At 37.4% G+C, this 26089-nt stretch overlaps 4 protein-coding genes and 1 pseudogene across 6 annotated transcripts; 3 read left to right on the forward strand and 2 right to left on the reverse strand.

Annotated features, from left to right (window-relative positions):
* The first annotated feature begins 57 nt into the window (after window positions 1–57).
* LOC306855550 (tubulin polyglutamylase complex subunit 2-like) lies at window positions 58–5000 on the forward strand. Of its 2 annotated transcripts, none has more exons than XM_079394312.1 (7): window positions 58–161; window positions 482–561; window positions 653–740; window positions 957–1088; window positions 1214–1324; window positions 1425–1588; window positions 4616–5000. In XM_079394312.1, exons 1-7 carry the CDS (start codon window positions 143–145, stop codon window positions 4835–4837), a joined length of 816 nt encoding a protein of 271 aa, XP_079250438.1. In that variant the 5' UTR covers window positions 58–142; the 3' UTR covers window positions 4838–5000. The 2 variants fall into 2 exon arrangements, with proteins under 2 accessions (XP_079250438.1, XP_079250437.1); XM_079394311.1 differs by having other exon boundaries at window positions 65–202.
* LOC306855548 (aquaporin-7-like) lies at window positions 4854–9025 on the reverse strand. Its single transcript, XM_079394309.1, has 6 exons — window positions 8754–9025; window positions 7748–7874; window positions 7514–7651; window positions 7286–7404; window positions 6199–6416; window positions 4854–5435 (listed from the first exon to the last, which is right to left on the reverse strand). Exons 1-6 carry the CDS (start codon window positions 8889–8891, stop codon window positions 5243–5245), a joined length of 933 nt encoding a protein of 310 aa, XP_079250435.1. The 5' UTR covers window positions 8892–9025; the 3' UTR covers window positions 4854–5242.
* Window positions 9026–9526: 501 nt separating this feature from the next.
* On the forward strand, window positions 9527–13591 carry LOC306855991 (retinol dehydrogenase 12-like; annotated as a pseudogene). Its single transcript has 5 exons — window positions 9527–9572; window positions 11058–11297; window positions 11391–11480; window positions 12289–12472; window positions 13518–13591. The product of its transcript is annotated as a retinol dehydrogenase 12-like (transcript).
* A 917-nt stretch (window positions 13592–14508) lies between these two features.
* On the reverse strand, window positions 14509–17911 carry LOC306856194 (uncharacterized protein). Its single transcript, XM_079395278.1, has 5 exons — window positions 17767–17911; window positions 15618–15731; window positions 15435–15524; window positions 15257–15359; window positions 14509–15176 (listed from the first exon to the last, which is right to left on the reverse strand). Exons 2-5 carry the CDS (start codon window positions 15729–15731, stop codon window positions 15169–15171), a joined length of 315 nt encoding a protein of 104 aa, XP_079251404.1. The 5' UTR covers window positions 17767–17911; the 3' UTR covers window positions 14509–15168.
* On the forward strand, window positions 17327–25881 carry nop56 (NOP56 ribonucleoprotein homolog). Its single transcript, XM_079395277.1, has 12 exons — window positions 17327–17441; window positions 18221–18310; window positions 18632–18746; window positions 18932–19096; window positions 19504–19702; window positions 20215–20402; window positions 20622–20773; window positions 20973–21073; window positions 21475–21623; window positions 21823–21944; window positions 24386–24523; window positions 25095–25881. The coding sequence occupies exons 1-12, from the start codon at window positions 17439–17441 to the stop codon at window positions 25296–25298; spliced, it is 1626 nt and encodes a 541-aa protein (XP_079251403.1). The 5' UTR covers window positions 17327–17438; the 3' UTR covers window positions 25299–25881.
* The last annotated feature ends 208 nt before the right edge of the window (window positions 25882–26089 follow it).

Raw genomic sequence — 26089 nt, forward strand, 5'->3', positions numbered from 1 at the left:
CTCAGCCAATAGAAGCGGAGAACCTCAGTGTTTTGGCTCCGCGCGCTTGGTAACCTCAGCATCCGTCGGTGAGACATCGCAGTCTCAAGCGAATCAATGGCATAAAAGTATTTGTGTTATTTTGGAATGGAGGAGGTAAAAGATGACAAGACATGCAAGGGGTTTGTAGACACACTCACCCTCGGTATTATTCGGGTTTTGGGTGAGTGGACAGTGTTAATATAAATAATTATAGACCGCCTCGTACAATAGGCTGCATGGTCTCCCGGGTTGTTTTGGTTTTAGGTGGTCAGGACTGGGAGACCATCTAAAATCACCAAAGCAGCTTAGGTTGGATTAATATGTTTGTTTTTCTTCATTAAGGTTGCTGTCTAAGCACTAATGCAAACCAGGTCAATTGTCAATGCCCAAATTGAGATTAATGATTGATTAAATGTGTTTGCTTGGGCATATATGTGCATTGCATTCATGTGTTTAACAGAGAACCTCCCAGGTGTGCTGGATGTACGATTTGTAGAGAAACCCCCTGCAGAAAAGCGATGCCTTCTCTCCTGGGAGCAGGTATGGAGGAATTTCAGTTTAACAGAATATTCTCTGCAAAGCTTTGATGTGGGTATGTTTACATCAGGTGTGTTTTTCCTGTGTTTGCCAGAAAAACAACTGCACTTTGCCTGAAGATCTAAGAGATTTCTATCTCACAACAGATGGCTTCATGCTTGCCTGGAACACCAAGCTGGAAAGTGAGCACCCTGAAACATGCACTGATCTCTTAAACCCATTATAGTTTGGATCAACTGTAAAAAAAATTCAAATTCAAATACTTTTTCAAAACTCATCAGTGTTTTCCAGCACGTAATTTTTCGATTCCATTTTATAGTTAAGCTTTAAAAAATAAAAAAAAAGCTCTAATGCATGCTTTTGTTTTTGAGGAAATGTATATGCTTTGTGTCTTACAGATGAAGTGGTTCCAGTGGGTTGCATGATGATCAACAATGTTGCTCAGTTACGCCCCCTGATTCAGTCAAATCTATATTCTCTCCCCAATGCACCTACTTTAGCTGATCTTGACTTCGATGATGACTTAGAAGGTGAGATTTTCTTTTTTTTCCCTGGTATAGCATAATTTCTTTACATGCCTTATTGTTCAGTAAATTTTGCATGAATTATACATCTGATTTCTAAAATGTGTACTTAAGAGTTTTTCTGTTTTTAGAATTGGATGGCCCTGAAAAACCTCATTTTGGTTCTCGTAGCCGCATCTTTGAGCTGGACCCCTGCAATGGTAATGGCAAGGTTTGCCTTGTTTACAAGAATTGCACATCAGGTGATTATGCATCCCACAATTAATCCAGAAATATATAAAGACATAGCATACAAAAAGGTTTCATATCATTTTAATCTACCATTTGGCCCGTTCTGTGTAGGTGTAATGGCCCAGAAGTGTGAGGTGTGGTTCTTGGACCGATCACTTTTCTGGTACTATCTTACCCCCTCCTTCACTGCCTACTACCGGCTTATGATCACTCATCTGGGGCTGCCAGAGTGGCAGTATAATTTCACTCCGTATGGCCCCAGCCCACAAGCTAAGGTCCGCATTAATCTATTCAGATCTTTCTAAACAGAAGATTTGAATGACTTCCTATAATTGTTTTTTATTTGATTAATAATTATACAGTGTGTTAAAGGAGTGGTTGACTGTTTTTTTTTTCTAGGCTTGATTGTGTTTATGGGGTTCAGTCTAACATTGTGTTAATGCTTCGTTTGTTAAAAAACGCATTATTTTTCACACAATTTACCTTTATTCCACACCACTCTGTCCCTTCTCTGATAAACACGCTGATCATTTCTGGTTTTATGAAGCCCCTCCCTCAGAAATACGCAGTGGGCTCAGATGGGTCAGCTGACCCAGTGTGTTGTGATTGGCTAAACCACCTCTAGTGCGTGTCTAAACATCCCGCCCCTCAGCTCAGCCGCATGTGCTCCGGTTGTATTGTAAACAATGGCGTTGTCTATATCGCTTATCAGTTTGAGCCCGATTGAGATGCAGAGGATATTAGTGAAGCGTGAACAGGCCCAGGGCCGCGTTATCCTAATGGGCTGCAGCCCAGGGCCCCGAACACTAGGGGACCCCCCGAGTCAATTCTCTTTTGCATTTTTAGGGTTGCCAACCATTCCTGTATAAAAAGGAATCGTCCTGTATTTAAAGCATCAGTTTGCCCCGTATTTGCAGGCATACGCCGTATGACCACCTAGACCATACAAATAACAAATAAAGTATTATTTTTCCAAAGCATTGTTTGAATTGTGACCATAGCTGCTCAAGGAGGGCTTTAAGACCAAGCGGAATCCCCTGCCGCCAAGTCAGTCCTCTTTACTGCGAGCGAGACTCCTGTTTTGTTTTTGCAAATCAGTTTGGTCGAACGCAAAGACGTGATTATTGATCGTAAGCACAACATCCAGCTAGAAAACATACTATCTCCCTTTTACTATTTGCATTAGTTGGACCGAGGCTATGGAATAACCTTCCTTTATCTGTGAAAGCTTCAAATTCTCTCTCTGAGTTTAAAACTAAACTGAAATCTTATTTTCTTACCTTGGCTTTTTAAACTTTGTATGTTAAATTATCTTTTGAGTTTACTGATGTTAATCTTTTTACTGGTTTTTATTTTATTTGTACAGCACTATGGTCAACTGCTGTTGTGCTTATCGGTGCTTAATAGAAATACCTGAGGGAAGATGTCTTGCACTATTGTAAGTTAATGTTGTTAAATAGAGAAACAAAATTATACATTTTTAAAATGTCTATAACTTCTAGTGCATTATAAGAAGAGCAGGAAGAAACCCTTTTAGTGGTGAGTGATATTTAATTTTATTAGCTGGGCTGATTTGTAAGATTATTACTCGATAATATAGTTTAATTTATGTACATAATTTTTTGCCTCCTATGGGATTATGACGTGCGCATTGAGTTTGTTTTTATTTCATGAATGTATATCGTGCACGTCTTAATACAGTGTTTGATCGCAAAGGCCTATTTGATTTTGATTGGCTTGTAATGGAAGGCCAATCAAACAGGGGGCCCCAAAACTGCGTTAGCCCAGGGCCCCGGGCGCAAAGGCTTAACGCGGCACTGGGTAGGCCTAAGTTTTTTCTTTGTTGTTGTCTCATACATTTAGATGCGCTGTTATTTGTAAATGCTACTGCTTTTGTTAGCTTTTAATATACGGTTTTCTAATTCTAATTAAAGCTTTAATCCAGTACGGCAACCGCACACACGTCCATGTATAAGGCTTCTCATAGCTACAGTATGTGAATACACTTATTTTCACTGAGCTGATGATCTGAATGAGCGCGAGAGATGCAGAGTAGGGAGACGCGAGCAACAGTACCGCTGTTTTAGAGCATTGATTTTGAAGTAACTCGTTGTAGTCCCTTACCAGTCCTTTTTGTAAGAATTAAACTGCCATAATTTTAAAAGATGATCTTCGTTTGCATTGAACTTTCAGCTTTGTAACTTTGCAGATATTGTTTATGCTTCAAACAGCAACATTACACACTAACGTTAAAAAAGTGAAATCGCAATCAACCACCCCTTTAAAACATTTATATTTGTATATATTTATATTTAACACATTTATATTCAGATACAATATATATTAATATATAATTTAGATTTTTTTTAAATGAAATTAAAGGAGATATGTATAAAACGTATAATCATAAAGTGTCTGTGTGCATTATTATCTTAGGACAACTTTGAACTTTATTGATTCACTTCAAATGTTGACTATATATATATAATCTTCTTTTATCATTAGGTAAAAATCAAAAATCATTAGGATATTAAGTAAAGATCCTGTTCCAATTTTAAATGAGATTTTTCTCAATATTTAGATTTTTTTGCACTCTAAGATTCCATATTTTCAAATAGTTGTATCTCAGCCAAATATTGTCCTATCCTAACAAACCATACAACAACGGAAAGCTTATCTATTCAGTTATGTATATTAAATATTAATTTAAAAACAAATGTACACTTATGACTGGTTTTGTGGTCCATGGTCACATATATATTTTAAGTCTCTTATGCTTGCCAGTGCTGATTTTTTTGTTTTGTTAAAAAAAAGAGTAAAAACAGTAATATTACAATAATAATACAATATTTAAAAGAAATCTTTTCTATTTTATAATGTAATTTATTTCTGTGATGGCAAAGCTGAATGTTCAGCGTTCATTACTTCAGTCTTTAGTGTCACACGATCCTTCAGAAATCATTCTAATATGCTGACCGTTGTTGTTGTTGTTATTATTATTATTATTACTGTTGAGAACAGCTGTACTGCATGCTTTTTTATTTTGTTTTGTGTAAACCATGAAAAGAACAGCATTTATTTGAAATTGAAATAGAAATCTACTGTAACCATAATGTCTTTACTGTCACTTTTTATTAATTTTAATGCCTCCTTACTGAATAAAAATATCAATTCTTTAAAAAAAATAAATAAATAAAAAACTCTGACCCCAAACGTGTAAATGGTGTGTATGTGCACAGTTTTGGTATGTAATCTACTGCTACAAACTGATTTGAAATTCTCCTTTGATTTCCTTGTTGCAGCAATGGGCCGCCCTCTACCAACCCCTGACGTTCCATGGTGACTCTCATTCTGATACGGCTGGTGAACCTCTACTGAATAAACTGGACCCAGCCAAGGCATTCCGTGGCAAGGCCAAGCCACCCACTCCCAAGAAGAAGCAGGCAGCGCAGGTCCCAGCGAGCAGCGGGAGCACAGCCAAAGCACAGGGGGTCTCAGGGAGACACAGTGTGACTAAACGATGACCCCAGTGTCCCAACAAATGCCCATAGAATGTTCTTATATATGCATGTTGATTGTACTTTATGCTCATGCTGGGCATTTAACCTTATGTAAGCAGCTTAATTTCATCCATTGATGCCCATGAGTCTGTGCATGTACACAATATTTATTAAAAATCAAAGATGGAACAATCCTGAGTCCTGAGATTCAATAGCTTATTCATCTATAACCCAGAATTTAGTAGTACACACTAGACTGAGAAAGTTGGCTTGAGAAATGCAATCCATAGGCATTTCAGGTGGCATCCATGTCTCATGTTATGCCTGTAAACATCCACATGCCCCCAGTGCAAATGTCTGTTTTGTTCTTTGGTCCTTGGCTTGTACCATCCTTGGTCCTTAAATTAATCAGGTCTGAGAGTGAAACTCTTATACACACATCTCTGTACTGCCATTCTTGCACTTTTCTAGAGGAACGTATTCAGGATCTTCTGCAGACTGTGTCTTAGTGCTCTTAAGATCAGGGTGGTGTAGCTCTACAAATGCTTCGTAGATTAAAGCCCCAGTCACTCCACCAATAAAGGGGGCCACCAAAGGTACCCACCACCACCCATTGCCGGCCCTGTAAATAAGTTGAGACAACACTTGAATTATATTTAATCAAATGATGCTGTTATGTTACTAATGTTGATAAATAATAAGTTGATTTAAATAAGTAATAATGTAAAATTTGTAAAATGTAAAATATCATTTTTATTTAATTACTATTTTTAGTTACTTTAAATTATTTTAAAATAATTAATTTTATTTTTTCCATGAAATTATAGTGATAGTAAATAATACCCCAAGTTCAAGCATAGTACTTAAAAATGAACTTACATTTCTGTTTCCTGTTACAGATCTGATCTGGTAATTCAGCTTAAATCTGATCTGGTAATGTCAGCTTTTAAGCAAAATCATAATGACTAGTTCCAGGTATTAATCAATATGTGTGTGTGTATATATATATGTATTTTTTTTCATATCATTATGCTATTTATTTTAATAAACATTTGAGAAAAATAATACTTTATTTTATTTTTTATATGTTTATTTTATTTATTGCTTTAAAACATTTATATAGTAAATAATTTACCAAGTTCAGGTCAGACATGCTAGTGAAAATATTTTCCAGTTACAAATCTGATTTGATAATTGTGACTATTCCTGTTATCAACGTTTCAGCAAAACATAATGAAAGGTTTCAAGTCAGGCATATCAGGAATTCAAACCACAAGTTACGGAGTTAGTGACTGAAAAAAAACAGGAGGTGTTATAAATCATTAACCCTGTCTGAAATACACACATTAAAGAGTGTTTCATAGCTTGATTTTATATTTATTCACCTGAAAACCTCCATGCCCCAACCTGCCATCAGTGTGAAGACTCTTGGCCCCAGATCTCGTGTAGGATTGATGGCATAGCCACTGTTGCTCCCCAGAGAGACACCAATGAGAAGCACCAGGAGCCCTACACCCACAGGCTCACCTCCAGGCATGGCCGGCTGGTTCCTCTGGTCTGCCAGAGCCATCAGACACAGCAACAGCATGGCAGTGCCCAGAACCTGATTCAGAGATTTTAAAATATCTTCCTCAAAACATTTTTTAAAGAAATAGTTCACCCAAAAATGAAAATTTGAGTAAAATATACTCACCCTCAGGCCATCCAAGATGAGTGTGTGTCTTGATTGAAACAGATTTGGAAAATTTTAGCATTACATCAGTTACTCACCAACGGATTCTCTGAATGGGTGCCGTCAAAATGAGAGTCCAAACAGATGATAAAAACATCACAATAATCCACAAGTAATCCACACGACTCAGTCCAGCAATTAACATCTTGAGTAAGAAACAAATCCACCATTAAGATGTTTTTACCCAAATTGTTGCTTCTGGCTAAAATATCAGTCCATAATTAATAAAAAAAAAACGCTTCTTCAAAATGAAAAAGCCCACAGACAAGATTTCTTTAAAACTGTTTTGGATTGTTTTAGCTTGTAAAAGGTTTGATGTGCATATTTCTCTCCTGATTCAGATGAGACTTCGAGCCGGAAGCAATGATTTTAAGTTAAAAATATCTTGATGGATTTGTTTGTTACAAACATGCAGCTTTTCACTTCACAAGATGTAAACTGATGGACTGGAGTCATGTGGGTTTCTTGTGGATTATTGTGATATTTTTATCAACTGTTTGGACTCTCATTCTGACGGCACCCATTCACTGCAGAGGATCCATTGGTGAGCAAGTGATGAAATGCTAAATTTCTCCAAACCTGATCCAATGAAGAAACAAACTCATCTACATCTTGGATGGCTGAGGGTGAGTACATTTTTAGCATATTTTAATTTTTAAGTGAACTATTCTTATACACTATCATGTTTTTGGTTCATATTTTAGATAATTATGGTGCATTTATATTCATTTTCAGTGTACCTGATCAAAGATTCCAGTGTAAATTGAGATGTAAGGTGCTGGATACGTAGCAAAGATCCCAGCTGTTGCTTTGGGGCCCGACACAGTGAAATTGCCCCCACAGTAATGATGTATAGCATCTATAAAGCACAACGCAGATGTGAGCGAAGAAACCTTGGGGCAATTTATTTGACCTACTCCCACACTAAGAACAAAAATAACCCCTGAAGAAGATGAGTATTTCCTCACCATAATAAAGTAAATAAATAGTCCCAGCAGCAAGGAAGGAACCCAGAAACTGGGCAAAAACATACAGTGGGAACATCTTCCAGCGCAAGCGGCCAAACACGCACATTGTGAACGAAACAGCTGCATTCATATGAGCTCCTATGTGACAGAGTAAAACATATTGCATGATTATTTGTCATTATGGAAAACTGAACTTTGACCTGGTGTTTGGGGTCAAGAGGGTCTCACTCTCACCTGACACTTTTCCACCAATGTGCACACCCATAGCCACACCCAGCCCAAAGCCTACATTTATGCTGAAATACTCTCCAAAAACACCATTTCCTGTGACCACTTGTGCAACGGTGCCAAGGCCAAACACCTGGAATTCAAAAACAGAGTCTGTCTGATCATTCACAGATGCAGCAATTATAGGAAAATAAACCTATGGTTTAGAGCTTATTTCATGGCTTATCAAATAAATAAATACATTGACATGAAGTATTTATTTTAGTTTTGAATGTATAGAGGCCATGATGACAGAAACAAGGTAATTGTAGTTAACATTTTTTTTTTATTGGAAATAAAAAAGTAATGCACATTTTTAACCCCTTCATGTGTGGAGAAAAGTATTTCTTCGCCTAATTGTGAAACTACTGGGAAATGTGTTTGGAAACAATAAATGTTTTTGAATTTCCTTTTGCCACTAGCACAGAAATGACACACTTTACCTTTAATTTCACAATTAAAAATGACTAAAAAATATTAAAATTGAAAAAAGCACATAACACAAACAGTGAAAATAAACATTCAATGAAAAAGTAAATGAAATGATTCAACTAAATGCTATTGTCATTGCTATTGGTCAAGTTTTGTTTTGCATTTGATATGGTCACATTGATTTCACCTGACAATAATGGAAAAAGTACCTCTAGCCAATATTTCTAAGAATAGAATTTATGTAGCACATGGTCTGACCTCAATCACTAGTGTCAGACTTCTGACCACTCATGCAAACTGTGGGCATGTGATCCAATGCATTACAATCACAAGTACACAATGCTCAATTAGGACTTCATGAATGAATGAATAATTCAATGAACTGACACAATGAAAAAGAAATCATGAGTAAAATACTAAAGAGTAATATTCTATTAATCTGTCTTCCAAGCTTGGCATCATTACATGCTGACAATTATTCACATCTTTATGCATTGAAAATGCTAATCATTCACTATTAAGCAGAATAATGAATTCTTACCATCATGATGAATGTGCAGAGGGTCTCTGTCAGGACCACTCGAATGCATTTATTTTTTATCTTCAACTTGGAAACTACAGTAGGTGCCATATGGCCTTGAATACTACCATCCTCCATTGTGCTAACTTCCTGTTTCATTTCCTCTCGCTCTTTTTCTGTAGAAATCTATGTTTCTCAGTTTGCCAATTCAGACTCTTTGAATGCTTGTCATTAGGCTTGAATGGATTGTACTGTAGTGTGTGTCAGTTTGTCAGCAATGTCTATTTATATGCAGTCTTCGCCCCTCCCATTACTCACACATATACCCTCTGGTAACCTTGACCAACGGAAGGGGACAGGAAATAGACAAGAAACACACACTGGCATCAGTGAGTTGTTTAAACTTTCAAATGTTCCATCAGTATCAATCACAGATAAGATTATCCTGCAATATATCATTTATTATGAACTGATTTGTTCTTACAGTAACACAAATAATTCACTTGAACTTTAAATTGTGTATGTGCATGCAAACTGTGATTTTAAACATACAGTTTCTCAATTGTGGTCCAAGATCTCAGCTTTAATTGAAACTTTTTGAACTCGTTTTAACTGATTCATGTAGCTATTGTTAATAAACTTGAACAATAAAAAAAAAATTAATAAATAAGTAATTATTAATGAATGATTTACTCTTCTTTGTACCCTGTACACTAATAATACACTAATAATATGGTCTCATCAGTATTTACCAGCAATTCTATAGATTATCTCTTACTGATTTTTACTATGGAATGTATAAACTAGTGATAAGAGATAAACAGGTAATAGCTGACCAAAGTACATGTCGATAGTATAATAGTTTATATGATAAAATTATAAAAATATTCCAAATTAATATTTCAAATTTTTAGTACCTTTTATAATTTAATTCTCATTTAAGATTTTTTATTTCAGTTTTAGTTTAACTTTTAGTTCAGTTAGTACTTCAGTACTTAGTTAGTTCAGTTAGTACTTTATTTAGGCTTTGATATGACCTCCATCTGTCTGTGGTCGTAAGGACCCGTTCTGCATCTGGTGTGCTGAGATAGTGACTCTTGTGCTTCTCCGACCCCATGACCCTCTGAGACACAAACACACCACACACACTCTCACACACACTACAGTTTATTACAGTAATATGTTCTTTTCTGGCCAATTATGGACTTGAGAAATGTAATTGTTATGTATCGTATTTAGCGTTATAATAACGGTAAGCTCTACGGTATGCGCTTCCGTAGCCTGATGGCAAAAACTGAGAGACTTAGGAGGAGCTTCTTCCCCCAGGCCATCAGGCTCCTAAACTCTAACTCCGTGTCATCACTTGACTCCATGTAAATATCACCATATCAGTAAGCTATTCATAATTATTCATAATTTCTTTCTACCCTGTACAACTTTTTGCACATTCCTCTTCTTACCATTTAAGTCAACAACATACTGACTTGCACATTCATATTTATATTTATATTTTTTATCTTTTATTTTATGTTATTCTCTTATTTTTCTACTTTTCTTTTTCTTAATATTTGTATTCTATATAATTGCACTGTCCTTGGAGCGGACCTGACCTACATTTCACTGCTGGTTATACCCTGTATAATTGGGAATGTGACAAATAAAAAATCTTGAATCTTGAATCTTGAATATGGAAGATCATTTCTATGTATATTTAATATTACATGATTTAGTAAGTATGACTTAAGAACTACAGTACAACCACTGAAAGGAACCTGTATAAGTAATTTCCTCAGCAAAGATAAGGAGCCGATAAGGCATGTGATAGCAGGCCCCTGGCCTTTGCCCCTGCATATGTGAGTAAATGATATTAAAAATGTTTTTAGCTGGATGGATGATTTTTTAAGAGTGCATGAGAGCCATTGAAATGAAAAAAAAAGCTTTTTATTTTATTTCTATGTGTCAATAAGGACACAATACACTCTCCTCAAAAGGGATAGTTCACCAAAATGAAAATTCTGCCAAGATGATATTTTGAAGAATGTGGGTAACCGAACATTTGTTGGTCCCCAGTTGACTGAGATGGTCCTCACTGCAGAACACAAGATCCAGGGGGTGTGGTTGGATCTAGATCCAACTCCTCCCACCTTACATTTACCCATCCCCACCGCTAAACCTTACCATATACCATAAAGATATATTTTTAAACAGTTTTGGCATGTGTTTTTGTGTTGCAGAAAGTCATACATAATTCTATTAAGTCATAATTATTACGCACTTTCTTATTCCCTACTACTGCTGTATCATTCACCTCTTGTTATCTCCTAGGTATTGGGAAGTTCATTGCCCTGGACTTTGCTCGTCGTGGGGTGTGGGTGATCCTGGCATGCCGGAGTGAGGCTCGTGGGACTGCAGCGCTGCAAGAAATCAGAGAAAGTACTGGGAACCAGAACGTACATCTGCGTCTACTTGACACCTCGTCACTCGACTCTGTCCGGAAGTTTGCGGCACGGATCTTGGAGGAAGAGGAGGAATTACATATCCTGGTCAATAACGCAGGGGCCTCAGGTGGATTGGCATCTCTCTCTCTATCTCTCATATATTTATTTATATGTCCTTACATGTACCAAAATATGTACCACAGTTTGTTCACGCCTACAGGCCTGCCCAGTAAGATCATTGCAGATGGGTTGGAAATCACTTTTGCAACCAACCCCGTTGGCCCATTTCTGCTCACCAGTTTGCTTTTAGGCCAGACAACATTCCCATTCCCATTCCCATTTTTTTTTTTTAAGATTTTAAACAAATAGTTCACCCAAAAATTGGAATTTGCAGAAAATTTACTCACCCTCAGGCCATCCAAAATGTTGCTTCATCAGAACAGATTTGGAGAAATTTTTTATCCAGAAATTTGTGGATCCTCTGCATTGAATGAGAGTCCGAACTTTTTTAAAAATCCAGTTCATCGATTAATCTTATAAAGTGAAAAGCTGTGAGGTTGTAAGAAACAAATTCATCATTAAGGCTTTTAACTTTAAGCCATGGCTTCTAGCCAAAATTTGAGTTCTCTATCTGTAATAATTCTTTCTCTAATGAAAAAGTTCACCACCTGTTGTCCTCTAACATCAAAATCCACCAAAATAGTTTTGGCTTGTAAGCAGTGCTTGATTTTGGCATATTACTCTCCTGATTCAGACAAGATGTTCACTGGAGAAAGAAATATTAAGGATAGAAGACTCATATTTTAGCCAGAAGCAATGGTTTAATGTTAAATTCCTTAATAAGATATTTATTTACTACAAACACACAGCTTTTCACTTCACAAGATGCTAATTGATGGACTGGAGTCATGTGGATTATTGTGATGTTTTGTTCAGGTGTTTGGACTCTCATTCTGACGGCACCCATTCACCGCTGAGGATCCATTGGTGAGCAAGTGATGTAATGCTAAATTTCTCCAAATCTGTTCTGATGAAGAAACAAACTCATTTACATCTTGGATGGCCTGGATAAACACATCTGGATTCTGGAAGTAAGACTTCTTTTTATTGTCACACAGACCTTTTGAAGAAATCAGCTCCAGCTCGTATTGTAAATGTTTTGTCTATGAATCACTGGAGGGGTAAACTTTGATCATTTCCGTGGTCACAATCTAAATCATGTGATGGATGCTACAAATAACCACACCAAGCTGTACAACGTCATCTGGACAAACGAGTTGGCACGCAGGCTTCAGGGCACATGTACACGTCCAAACCACAACTCATTATACTGACTGTCCTCTGCTGTCATTAAAAAAGAGCAGAAAGTCATAATTAGATTTTGATGATTAGATTTGACATCGCTTCATAATTCAGTAATGTGCATAATGCACATTCTTTAAACTCTCTTATAAATTAACTTGTGAGTGGGTCACACAGGAAAGAAAAATAAGACATAGGAAAGAAAAGTCTCAAATGATCTCAATTTCTTCTTAATTTAGAATGTCTCAAGCAGTGCTCAAATACCAAAATACAATATGCAATTGCAGTGGCGGCACACACACAAAATAATAATTATATAAATGATTTAAATGTATATTTGTATGATGTGATATATTAGAAAATCCTCTGTGAAAAATATATGTTTTCACCATCACCATATGACCTCTCTGCCTGTCAGCACGTCTCAATTTCAGCTGAGGGGCGATCGAGAAATCACCCACAGGAGGCGAGTCTTTGTAGAATTTAGTCAAATGCTGATTCAAGATATAAATATATTCAAGATGTGACATAAAATGTAGCCATATAGGGCCTCTATAACACGGTGGAACATCCAAAGTCGTGCTGTAAACACTGTGTACGAACACAAGGATGACCTTTTAAAATGTTTTCAGATCATCAGAGACTCAGGGAACTTTCATTCCTCAACTGTCAGAGAGTCAGGGGGTTTTGTGAGGATGCTTGAAGACGAGGCTTTCTGTTTTTTCCTGGTATTGTTTCACAAGATCATGCCAAATGTAGACATGCTATTCAACCAGCTGCAGAAGAGGAACATCGACCCTGTCTACATTAAAGCAGCTGTCCAGGTATTCACAAACAACATTCAAGCAATCAGGTAAATACCCTTTATTATTGGCTGATAAAGCTGTTGTTGTTGGAAAGATTCGTTGTCTGTGAAATCTTAATTGTGCCTTGCAATCATAATGAATGATTGCCATAGAGCACATCTATTAATTTATTTATTTTAATTATTATTTATTAACATCTTTTGGACCAGGGACTCAATTCCCTTTCTGTGTGGGGACAGTGCATCATCTGACCAGCAGCACCAGCCCAACAAGTGACCGAGGACACTGGGACCAGGAGAACAACGGAGGCTAGCTACACACACACACACACAAACACAGACACAAGATGGCATATAGATTATAATTATAAAGAAACAGATGATTAAATACCAACAAGGAAAGAGAGCGAAAAGTATTATGTTTTCCCAAAAACAAGACTGAATGCTAAACCTTAAAGGGACAGTTAAAAAATTATTTCGGGATTTATTCACCCTCATCCAAATCTGTGTGGTTTATTTCTTACGTTTATTTCTTTGAGGATCTCAAAACAGACCAAACTTGCCACATAAGCTGTCCATATGACCCATGTGCTACATTCCAAGTCTTTTGAAGCTTTATGTGAGAAACCGAATTAAATGTAACTTTTGCCCAATACTAATTGTTCCAAAAGCTCGCTCAGAGTCAGACACTGCTGTTACTGATTGTTGTAATGTTAATCTTTTTTTATAGAGCAGAAAGTATTGTTCAAAACCTCTTTGAATGAAGAACATATAAAGACTCATTCTGTCATTATAGTTGTCTCTCAACAGCTTTTACAGGGAGCTGTTCTTTCAGTTGTGAAACTTTCGTTACCTTCTGCAATGTGGTAGTTAATTCTCTCAAACTTATCCAATAAGACAAAGAATGAAGGCTGTTGAAGACGAACTCTTAAAATGCAATGTGAATTCCTGCTTTCCTACTGTAGACATATCTAGGTTTCAACAGATGTTCTCTATTTGCTATAAAGAGTTTTGCAATAAAATACCGCCTAAAGCTTCCATAATTAAAAAAGTATGTCCAACTTTAGGCATGCATCCTGTAGTTTGCAACCAACATGCTGACTTCTACTCAACCTGACACTATATAGGACATATTGAAACCACTAAGAACATTTAACTTGCATATACACACATACTCTATGTCATCTTATGTCATCCTATACAGTATCATTCAAAAGTCTGGAGTCGGTATGATTTCTCAAATAAATTATTTTATTCAGCAAGTATGCATTAAGCTGATATATAGCAAAATATATAGCAAAGAATCTTGAAAAAAATCTATCCACATGTTTCCACAAAAATAACTAGCAGGATCATGTGACACTGAAGACTAAAGTAATGGCTGCTGAAAATTCAGATTTGCCATCACAGGAATAAATTACATTTTAAAATGTATTCAAATAGAAATCAGTTGTTTTAAATTGTATTGATATTTCACAATATTACTGATTTTATTGTATTTTGGATCAAATAAATGCAACCTTGGTGAGTATAAGAGATTTCTGCAGTGCACATTGCTAGGTTTTATAGGCATTAGTGGAATAAAATGCAACGCATGATTGTACAATGACCATTTGGTATATTAAATGTCAATCTAGTATTACAGGAAACAAAGTATTTAAATTTAGAGGCAAATTAAGAGTAAAAAAAAAATGTGCATGTTGTTTAATAACAGTTTAAATTCAGATTAAACCAGAGTTACAATATCTATATATGACAAGAAACTGAATTGGCATGCAACTTAATTTTATTTTTATTTATTACATTTATAGACATGCATAGTGTGCTTGCAACAAATGTTGAATCATCAGTCTGCAATAGTAGTCAATGAATGCAGATAAAAATTCCAGTCTTATTTCACTGTCAAAACAGAGCACAAATATTAGCGTGGTCTGTGTATATATGAAAAACAGAAAGAGATTTTACTGTATGCTCCTTACCGGTCTCTGGCTCTTCTAAGATGCTCTGCAGCATCTTACTGAAAGCAGATCCGATGTGGCCCTTTTTATCAGTCAGCTTCAGCCCTATTTCCACAGGCTGGCCCTTCAGATGGAAACGAAGCAGTCAGAAACTCAAATACATTATGAAATACTTTAAAAACATACAGGGATTCCTCACCGCTGACTCTCCTCCATCTTCATCTGGAGACATCTCGTCAATCAAAACCCCCTTTGCTCTTGAATCAGCATCCTTCCTTCCCTCCTTCTCCTGTTGAAGATGAAGAAAGAAACCCAATAACTTTGTTCTTGGTACAATTGGAGGTTAAATAAATAGTCATTAGGATGCTGAAGGCCTCCTCACCCTGAGCTCTCTCATCTCTTTAGGGCTGAAGAAGGCGATGTGTCCCTCTGCATGCTCGGCCAGAAGAGCAACAACATACACCAGCATCAGACATCCTGTAACTGCTCTGCGCATCTTTGGGTGACATAAAAGCACAAATCAGCAAGTATTAAACACAGCATGGCCGATTATATAGTGTAATGGCCATGCTTCACTGATAACTTGATAAGTGAGTTCCAGTTGTGACGCACGGCAGAAAGAATGAGAAATAGGATCTTTTTTTATGATAATATGAGAGTTGTACCTTTGTACAGCATGCGGGTGGCCTCTGTCAGTGGTCAGAGAGCAGTTCGCTTTATAGGAACCCTCACATTTACTATCTCTGACGTATGTTTCCATAAACTCCTCCACCTTGACCATGGAGACAAGAGACGCTACAAGGACTTGACATATCTTGGTTGTAGTCACTTTAGACTTGGTGTTTGTTATGTTATAGTTATGTTTTTGTATGTAAGAGCACAATAAGTGTAATTATTAAGAGTTTTTAGTTACGTCATTTTAAAACATTAAGAGCATAATTACAGCTTTTATTCCTAAGTGTGTGTGTGTTTTGTTGTTTCCGAGTACTCTGCATTCCCTACTGATGTGGATATATAGTCATAAATTCAAATCTCTCTTTTTAAAATATATTCAACACTGGTATTTATTGCCATGGGTGGTGCATTATGGCACATTTGTCTGATAATTAGTGGATGGATGAGTGTGCAACCAGAAAGGTTTCCTTTCATAACTCTTGAAATGTTTCCTGCATCAAATATATTTTGTCAATTTGTCCCTCCTAAGCACACACAGTCACATTTTAGGGGCAAATGCTTGCAGCACGAAGAATAGGGCTTAATAAGATTACAAATAGGTATATATTTAGCTTTGAGACATATAAAATATGCTTAATCTAACATAAAATTAACATAGCGTGAAAACGGTCTTTATTTAAATACTTTAATTCTATCCCAACACTTAAAATCTGGATCTCAACTATCTCAAATGCATATAATAATTAAAATAGAACAATGACAAAGTTTTAACATAATCTACTGAACTGGCCTAAAACACCACAAATCTTGGGACAAACACTGATTTTCTCAAAACCATTACCTGTGGTTTTAAGTACTTTACAAATTACATATATACCCCATACACCATATACATGTGTATATACACACATATACATAAATTACATTTAGACCCCATTTAATGTTGGTACTTTTTATCAACTATAATTATTTTTTAATCAGCCAATTTTTTTATTTGTGACTTTTTTTTTTTGCATCAAAACTTCACACCTATTATGATTTTTAAACATTTTTAAACATTCACCAATGAATCCAAATAAATGTGCCTAAAACCAACCACCCCACATCCTGGAACAACCACCAGCTTATCATTTTTAATTTTTAATTTTTTAAAGATGATCTGTGGCTTAAAAAATTTATTATCCTTGATTTACCCAACATTCAGTGCTGGTACTTTTTGTCAATTATAAATATGTTTATTATTTATGCCAAATATTTTGTTTTAATTTCATCAATAATATTTCCTGCTCTACTCTGTAATGCATTTTTTTGTTTTCTGCAAACTTAATGTCAACGCATCTTGCATTTTCAAGCTTTTCCAACAGGTGGCCAACACACCGTAAAATAAGCAACTTGTGAACTCTCGCGATAAGGTGCGGTACTAAATCATGTGGGTTTTTGCACTTGAGCGCATGCGGGTCTCTTTCCTCTGCAAGTGAAGCGAAGGAACGCAACGCTCCCTCGTGCGTGGTGCACGAGATCAGTAAACATGGTAAAATTGCATTATTTCTTTATGCAATCTTTAGAAATGAACAGATCGGTGTTTTACAGTATGGTATTTAAAACCGGACTTTTATAACTGACTGTGCATGTTTGTAGTATTGTTTTACATTTAAGATATTTGCATCTTATTGTTATTGCACATGTTTTGATTAGTCTGTTAAGCACAATTATGATGCGATCGCACAATAAAAGATGCATTTAATCAATCACTGCAGCCTGCTTGAGAGGATCCTGTTACACAAGGCCTCAATGTGATATTAAAGGCCTCGGCAGCCATTAAATTCAGTGTAACGGGCACCTGAAGCTTCACTCACCTCTCGTAGGTGTTTTGGATCAATGTTCTGGTACCGATCGCAGTGCTTTGAGATGCTGATCAGTTTTAAAAGTGGCACTCGCTGAGTAAGTTATGTGATCCGCTGGAGGAACACGTGGTGTGTCTGTGCTAACCCATGCTAATGCGAATCTCTCCAGTTTCAAGCTCTAATGCAATAAAATAGAAACAGGCGTAGTTTATTAACGACTGTTGTTATCTTCTGCTTACGCAATGTTATATAATCTTATTAAAGACGTAAATTTGATCAGTAGCTTTGTACCTGGTGGCGCCAACACGTTGGTGTTGACCTGCAACCCCATCAGATCAGATTCCCAGTTTGTAATGTCTTATTTGTGTAGTTATTAATGTCGGAACGAAGCATTTGGGACTTTTTGCTATAAGTAGTGTTTTTATGGTATTGGAGCAGATTAATAACCTCGCCTTGTTTCTCTCAGGTGCTTTTGCACGTGTTGTTCGAGCATGCAGCTGGATATGCGTTATTCGCTGTTAAAGAAGTGGAAGAGATCGGAATGCTTCTACCTCAGGTTTGTATTTTGAAATGCAAAGGAAAGTAAATGCATACCAACAACGTGGTGAAGATCTGGACTGGTAACCAGGTTATTTGTTCAAATCCCACCCATAAAAGTGCCATTCAAAATAATCTGCTTGACCTATCTGCTATGCCTAGATTGCACTAATAATATTTACACATTAAATGCATTGAGATTTATCAATGTGCATTACATTCCAATGAAAGTCACAGTATGGAGAAAAAAAAGACCCATTACGGTGTTATGTTGCTTTTAAAAGCATTTAAATTCAAATCTAAGTGTCTTCACAATGACTAATTCTTCTGTATTTCACAGGTGGAGCAAAGTGTCCTAAACCTTGGCAAATTCAGTAGTGTGATCAAACTGAGTGCGTTCTTCCCCTTTAAATCCGCCCAGGGTGCACTGGAAAACATCAATGCCGTCTCAGAAGGTAAGAGAGACGAAGGTCTTATTTTAAACAGTTTCTTGGATGCAATGATGTACCTATATTCTGTCAATCCACTGAATCACTGTGATGACAGCATTCCTACAAACTGATCATCTGAGGCTGACATGTTGATTTACAAATTGTGATCTACAATTACTGACACTTCATTTCTAATCTGATCCTGACAGGAGTTGTCCATGCGGATCTCAAGTTGTTCTTGGAGACCAACCTTCCGTCCGGAGGTAAAAAGAAGGCAATGTTGGGGGTGTCTGATGCTAAACTTGGGGCGGCGCTTCAAGAAGAGCTCAGTCTGTCCATTCAGACTGGAGGCGTTGTAGCTGAAATCATAAGAGGTGAGCAGAGAGCGTGATTATTCAAATCAGGGGTTTTCAATCTTTTAGATGCCATGAGCCCCAAATGTAAACCTCATATAAAGGCAGTTATATATTTTCATGTATGAAAGATGCAGTTTTTACTGTACAACATCTGTATTATGAATGTGTAAAGTATTATTTGGAAAATATTTAATCTACATTTCCCTGTACACCACTTTTGAAAAGTTTTGAAATCCCTTGATTTAAATGATTCATATAAAAATTCATATTCCTAAATGTTATCAAAAGCCTGCTGTAATGATGTACCTATATCACCTGACTTCTGATGCTTTATACTGAAAATCTGAACAGACTGGCCAAAAAAAGTGTGTTTTTTATGGGTCCAGCATTAACTGTTTCTAACGCATCTGCTTGTGATTTGACAGGTGTGCGTCTGCACTTCCATTCCCTGGTCAAGGGACTCACCGCTCAGGCTGCGTCCAAAGCTCAGCTGGGTTTGGGTCACAGCTACTCCAGAGCCAAAGTCAAGTTCAATGTCAACAGAGCAGACAACATGATCATCCAGTCCATCGCCCTCCTCGATCAGCTGGACAAAGACATCAACACGTTCTCCATGCGTGTGCGGTAAGATGTTTTTCCACTGGGGTTTGTAGTTTGATCTATTACAGCAGCCTCCTAATGCTTACCACAGACAGCGCCCCCTAGTGCACTGGCTGTACAGGAAATGGAGGGACAGTAAAGTCCTTTCTCAGGAGTGTTTGGTCCATCAGATTGGAGTGAACACAACCTGAGGGGGGAGACAGACTTTGAGTGGGGAGCCAGTTGTTTTGTGCCTAGCAAGCGTAACTTGGGGATGCATGATTAATTGAAATAAAACCCAAATCGTGATCTGGTTTAGTAGATCATCAATTTAAAATAATAGCTTGAAAATGTAACTTCTGAAAATTAAGACAGCCATACTAAGTACTGTACTAACAATTTTTTTCCTAGGTTTTTTCTTGGGTCTAAACCGTAAAATAACCAACTTTTTTTTTTGCAAGTGATAGTATTATGTAGTTACGTTAAGATGTAATCAAACAATTTGTGCAGTCTTATCAGAACTCTCATTTATCGGAACTCTCTTTTTATCTGTGCAGTGAATGGTACGGCTACCACTTCCCAGAACTGATAAAGATAGTGAGCGATAACAGTATGTACTGTAAGATGGCCAAGCTGATCGGGAACAGGAAGGAAATGACTGAGGAGATGCTGGAAGCTATAGAGGAGATCACAATGGACAGTGGCAAAGCTCAGGCTATCCTTGACGCGTCCCGCAGCTCTATGGGTAAGTCAAGCTCACTGATGTCCTTATAGCTTAGTGTGAGGGTCTTGGATGTTATGATGTTCTTATAATCTGTCAATCCACTGATTCCATGTGATGACAGCAGATCTCACTGAACTGTACAAGCGTACCTCACTGAGTCCTTTTAATTTAACCTGTATAAGTGCTCCTGTGATTTATGGGAGAATTTTATACATTTGTTTTATTTTTATCTTTTTAAAGGTATGGATATCTCTCCCATTGACTTGATCAACATTGAGAGCTTCTCCAGCCGTGTAGTGTCCCTCACACAGTACAGACAGGAATTGCAAGAGTATTTGCGGTCTAAAATGGGCCAGGTGGCGCCAAATCTTGCGGCTCTCATTGGTGATGTGGTACGTTTGTCATCCATTTTATTACATTACATTAAAAATTGGAAGGGTACTTAATTTCCCCAATTTTTTTTTTTTTTTTTTTACTAGGAGCTTGTAATTGCTTGTTTGTGAGTGCAACCTTTCTAAATTGTCTTAAATTCTGTAGAAGTGTCAAGTTTGTGTGTTTAGAAGCTTTCTCACATCTATTTTCTTCTAATAGGTTGGTGCACGTCTCATCTCTCACGCTGGCAGTCTGACAAACCTAGCCAAATATCCGGCCTCAACCGTGCAGATTCTGGGGGCAGAGAAGGCCCTGTTCAGGTACTGGGGCTCCCCTTCCCTGCTGGGGTTTCACACAGCTGCGGTGATGGCAGGGCCGGGGCGTACCAGGAGCGGGTGATTTGGTGTGTCTTAAAGACACGTATCTTAAAGTGATCCCGCTCAATCTCACGTACCCCCCAGTCTGAGCAGCTGATGAGGGTTTTCAGAGGTAGATACTTTTGAAGATGTTGTTGAGACAGGGCAACTCTAAAAAAAATATATATATTTTTTTTTTTTTGTGGATTGGACCTTAAGTATTCTAGTATAGCAGTAAAATTTGGTAGTGATGCACCAAAAGTTCAGCAACCAGAAATATTTAGCCAAACTAAGGAATTTTAGTTTTCGGCTGAACATTTTAGAGTGCGAGTGGTGTAGCTGGATTTTTTTTATCTGTGAATTAGGGCGCTGAGGACCAGAGGAAACACGCCAAAGTACGGTCTCATTTTCCATTCAACGTTCATCGGGCGTGCAGCTGCCAAGAACAAGGGTCGTATCTCTCGTTACCTGGCCAACAAGTGTACCATTGCATCACGCATTGACTGCTTTTCTGGTGAGCGCCCCATCTCCCCTCGTTTCATTAGTTTCCGCTACTTGGTTCTTGCTATGATGCTTATATTTTTCGTCAACAGTAATCCACCTCAGTGGTTGTTGAGATGATCATTCTGAGCAGAACTCTGGGTCAAACACTTAGGTGTTCTTTAGTTGTTCTCGTTTGTCCTTGTCTTGACATCTTTATTCTGTTCGCACAGAGGTTCCCACCAGTGTGTTCGGTGACAAGCTGCGTGACCAGGTCGAAGAACGTCTGGCATTTTATGAGACGGGAGACGTGCCACGTAAGAACCTGGACGTCATGAAAGAAGCTGTTGCACAGGTGAGAACTGCTCACTAGCCAGCATGCTAGCTAAAATCAAAGCTTTTGTGATTGAAATGTTATGGTAACAACCCTACGTAACTTGCCAAGTTAACATACCTAAGATAGTAATATTCCAAGCACAGATGTTTATCATTGTTTTAAATTTTTCTGTGAAATAAAAATTTTATTGTGATAATTTTACCTGTTAAATGAGTAAGACAAAAAAAAAATCCTTTGAAATGGTCAAAGTTAAAGGGGTCATATGATGCGGTTTTTTTTTTTTAAAGATCATTATTTGGTGTAACAGAATATTTTGACATGCTTTAATGTTCAAAAAACATTTTTCAAATACTGTACATTATTGTAGGTCCTCTATGCCCCGCCATCTCAAACGCTTTGTTTTCTACAAAGTCCCTCCTTCCGACAAGCGCAGTCTGCTCTGATTGGCCAGCTGACACAGTGCATTGTGATTGGCCAAACACCGCAAGCACGAGCTGGAAATGTTAGCATTAGCTTTCAAAATAAAAGTAAAGACGGTTAATAATGTCCTTGGTTTTATCATCAGTTCAAGCCCGAGATGGGAACAGTCGCGTGACAGATACAGTGATGCTCATATGTACCTGCGGTTGTGTGACCGCGTCTCCCTCTGTCACACACGCGAGCAAGCACACACACGATGCGCAAAACTCTGCATTTGAACAGTCAATAGCAAATGCTTAAACTAATAACAAAACATAGTCGCTGATTCAGAAGTGCCAGATTGTCATAGCAAAGTCAGAATTACCTCCTCTCCTAGGTTGTGCTATTCTGTTGTAAGTAATGTTTAACGATTCCTAAATGCATCTACTTTCGGAAGGCCAAATAAAGTGCTTTTGCTTTCACATAGAAACGCACTGCATCTCCCTGACTAGGGTTGGGAATCGAAAAACGATTCCAGAATCAGATACTTAAAGTCAGGGATCGGATACTTGTCAAATAAAAATTGATTCCTATGTGCTTATCGGTGTGACCTAGCGATCTGCCAGGACCTTGCTCGCTAATCTAAGTGCTCCAAAGTTTCGTACATTTGTGATCAGAAGCCAAAAAAGCTAAGTATAATATCTGTGATAGCTAAACATGTTGGTGGTGACACCTCTCTTGCATTAATTTAATAGATCGTTAAAACTCGCAAACATGATTCAAACACGTGATTCGATTCCTAAATTACAACGATTCGTGATTCATACTGTAATGAAACGAGTACATCCTGTGTAGCCTGTTTTTTTTGTTGTTGTTTTTTTGTCCATGGTATTCAGCTCCAATAATATGGTTTGCAAAAAAGAGAGACAGGATAAATGTTTGATATCATTTTATCACATTGGAATCGAAACTGGAGACTAAATGAATCAGAATCGGAATAGATTCAATTCAAACGATACCCAACCCTATCCCTGACATGACTGCATCCACACTACTGTGCTTGCAGAAACCACGCCGCCTTTCTTTGCCTGAACATTTGGGCAACATTAAGCAAATATTTCCACATCGTGACGTAGACGATTGGAAATATTGGCTGCCCACTGCTCCAGGTGTATGTTCAGTACTGTGTGTACACTTGGATGGGTTAAATGCAGAGCACAAATTCCGAGGATGGGTCACCATACTTGGCCACACACCACTTCCCTTAGACGTGTTTGAATGAGCCGTTTTAGGGGCAGAGTTTTACTTTATGAATATCTCTTTGGTTTTGAGACTTTAGTCTTTGCGACTTCAGGGGTCTTATCTGTGCACAAACAGCTTGTAACACTCCAAAGAGAAAGGAAAACTTGAAATCGAATCATATGACCCCTTTAAGGTTATCTGGATGATTAGACGATTTTTATTTTTGTAATGCATTCCGGGATTAATTTATGTTGCCTAAGGTGGGCTTTTAAAGTGCTGTTTACGAAGGGTTCTCACTAGGAATCATTAGGGTTTTTCACACTTGAAACTGTTAATCCTGGGTCATCCTAAACCCCAGATAAGTGGAATCCTGGGTTATCTGTAATCACAAATTTACATGACGCGTGTTTCCTGTTACTGACGTGACATGAGCCTCGCTGCTCAATTTCTGATTGGCTGTCTGAGGCCAAGCATCCAGCAGCAACAAGCAAACACTGCTCCGTTTCACACTGAACAAACTTAGCACCACAATGCGGGGTAAAATGAGGTGCTAACACGGCTTTCAAATTATAGGTGTGAAATGTCTTTTTACTTTTTAAAAGTGGTGTTTAGAACGATGATAACCCGGGGTTAAGTGCAGTGTGAAAAGCCCTTATTGTTACTGTTGTTTCAGGAAGTGCTGTGAGTGATGAATCCTATTGCCTGACTCCTACATGGAGGCAAAAACTGATTTAATGAGCCTGACACAGCATTATAAAGTTCATCTTTTTACTAGGCTCGTACAAATGCAGATACATTCACATTTTTCTGTCTCGCAGGCTAGTGAGGTAGCTACCGAAATCAAGCGCAAACTTGAGAAGAAAGAAAAGAAGAAAAAGAAGCGTGAGAAGAGGAAACTAGAAGCGCTTTCCAAGGCTGAAGGAGATGACGAGGAGAACGCCAACGGCGAGGCTGAGGTACGTGCGAGTAACGCGTCATCTGTGGTGTTTAGCACAGGGGTTTCAACCTGGGGAGGTCTGTAGAGGAAAAACGATGCAAAAAAGTATAACTTGTTTTAAATGTTGAATTTCTTTAATTTGTTTTTAAATAAATTGTTTACTTGATTTAATTGGATTTAAATAATTGTATTAAATTTAAGATTAACTTTTTTTTTTTTATGGATTTAAATAAAGTATAGTAATGTGGGGAAAAACTAGACAAACTAAATTTTACACCCTTTTTTTCGATCACATTTGCTCTTTATAAATATATAGCTGCCTTAATTTTTTCTTTAAATGGCTATATTTGTGGCATATAGAAGACGTGCTAAAACAGGGGTTTTTCAAGTAGCATGACTATACTGGAGGCGGGACCTTCTTGTGGACCAGTCTTATATCTGTCATGCTAAAAGCAAAGCTCCTCCGACCATTGACAAGCCCTACTCTGTGGGTTTGATCACTGAAGTGAGCAGGACATGATCATCTCAGAGTATGTTAACGTTTGTTTGATATTTCATACATGGTGTTGATGGTTTCCTCTGTTCTTCAGGAAAACCGAGATGCTATAAAGAAGAAAAAGAAAAAGCAGGCGGCTGAGGAGGAAGCGGAGGATGAGGAGGTCTTGACTAATGGTGTTGATGAGGCCACGCCTTCCAAGAAGAAAAAGAAGAGGAAGATTGCTGCTGTGGAGGCGGAGCCTGAGGTGGCAGAGAAGAAAAAGAAAAAAAAGAAAAAGGCTGAGGATGATGAATAAACTCATTCCTTGTCAATGAACTTATGAACTTTTTCAGTATTGTACAGTTCTATTTTTAGTTTCAATTGTAAGTGTTGGACTCATGGTTAAGATGTTTGAGCCGACTGCAAGAAAAGCAATACGTTGACGCACGACTAGCTGTTGCGTATTTTGTTTCTTTCATACAATCTTGCTTTATTTCCTGTAATTCTCAAAGCACCTTTCTGAAACATGGTTCATTTATGTGCCTTGCTCTAATAAAACGACAGCCCTTTGACATCAATGAAGAGACTGAAGCTTGTCATCTAAATTTACCTTAATGCTTCTAATTGAAGAAATAGTTTTTCTTGAGTGCTAGTTTGGTTATTCGTGGTAATGTCCAAGCTGTTTGTAGTTATGCATATTTTTATATTTATGACTGAAATTAAACTTGCCATGATGGTAAATGTGAACCAATATGCATGTGGCGTCCCAAGTACACTATAGATATTCTGAATCATATTAGAAAATGCATAAACAATTGGCCTTTCAATAAATTCATATTCAATTCTACTTGATCTGTATTCAATTCTTGGAAGTTTCTGTATAAAGTTTTTTTTATATACATGTTTGCCTTTTTTTCACATTACAATAAGGTTGGACATAAGTTAATGCAGTGACATAAGGAACAATAAGTATTCTTGATGCTTGACAATTATGAGACTGGTCTATCATTCACTATTTAGGCAACAGCAAAGAAATGTATTCTGGGATATTTTTAAAACCTTATTAAATGTATGTAATCTTTCACGTTTAAATTCATTTAAAAGAAG

This window comes from Barbus barbus (assembly GCF_936440315.1).
Source record: "Barbus barbus genome assembly, chromosome: 36".
NCBI classification, from domain to species: domain Eukaryota; kingdom Metazoa; phylum Chordata; class Actinopteri; order Cypriniformes; family Cyprinidae; genus Barbus; species Barbus barbus.

Excerpts from the sequence above, each read along its gene's own strand:
- LOC306855550 (XM_079394311.1), top strand. The coding sequence starts at position 127 with ATGGAGGAGGTAAAAGATGACAAGACATGCAAGGGGTTTGTAGACACA. Across the intron at positions 1,325-1,424 it reads TTACAAGAATTGCACATCAG|GTGTAATGGCCCAGAAGTGT; the intron begins GTGATTATGCAT and ends CGTTCTGTGTAG. Across the intron at positions 1,589-4,615 it reads GCCCCAGCCCACAAGCTAAG|CAATGGGCCGCCCTCTACCA; the intron begins GTCCGCATTAAT and ends TCCTTGTTGCAG.
- LOC306855548 (XM_079394309.1), bottom strand. The coding sequence starts at position 8,891 with ATGAAACAGGAAGTTAGCACAATGGAGGATGGTAGTATTCAAGGCCAT. Across the intron at positions 7,405-7,513 it reads TATTTATTTACTTTATTATG|ATGCTATACATCATTACTGT; the intron begins GTGAGGAAATAC and ends TGTGCTTTATAG. Across the intron at positions 6,417-7,285 it reads ACACTGGAATCTTTGATCAG|GTTCTGGGCACTGCCATGCT; the intron begins GTACACTGAAAA and ends TCTCTGAATCAG.
- LOC306856194 (XM_079395278.1), bottom strand. The coding sequence starts at position 15,731 with ATGCGCAGAGCAGTTACAGGATGTCTGATGCTGGTGTATGTTGTTGCT. Across the intron at positions 15,525-15,617 it reads AAGAGATGAGAGAGCTCAGG|GAGAAGGAGGGAAGGAAGGA; the intron begins GTGAGGAGGCCT and ends CATCTTCAACAG. Across the intron at positions 15,360-15,434 it reads AAGATGGAGGAGAGTCAGCG|GGCCAGCCTGTGGAAATAGG; the intron begins GTGAGGAATCCC and ends TTCCATCTGAAG.
- nop56 (XM_079395277.1), top strand. Across the intron at positions 21,945-24,385 it reads TGAAAGAAGCTGTTGCACAG|GCTAGTGAGGTAGCTACCGA; the intron begins GTGAGAACTGCT and ends TCTGTCTCGCAG. Across the intron at positions 24,524-25,094 it reads ACGCCAACGGCGAGGCTGAG|GAAAACCGAGATGCTATAAA; the intron begins GTACGTGCGAGT and ends TCTGTTCTTCAG.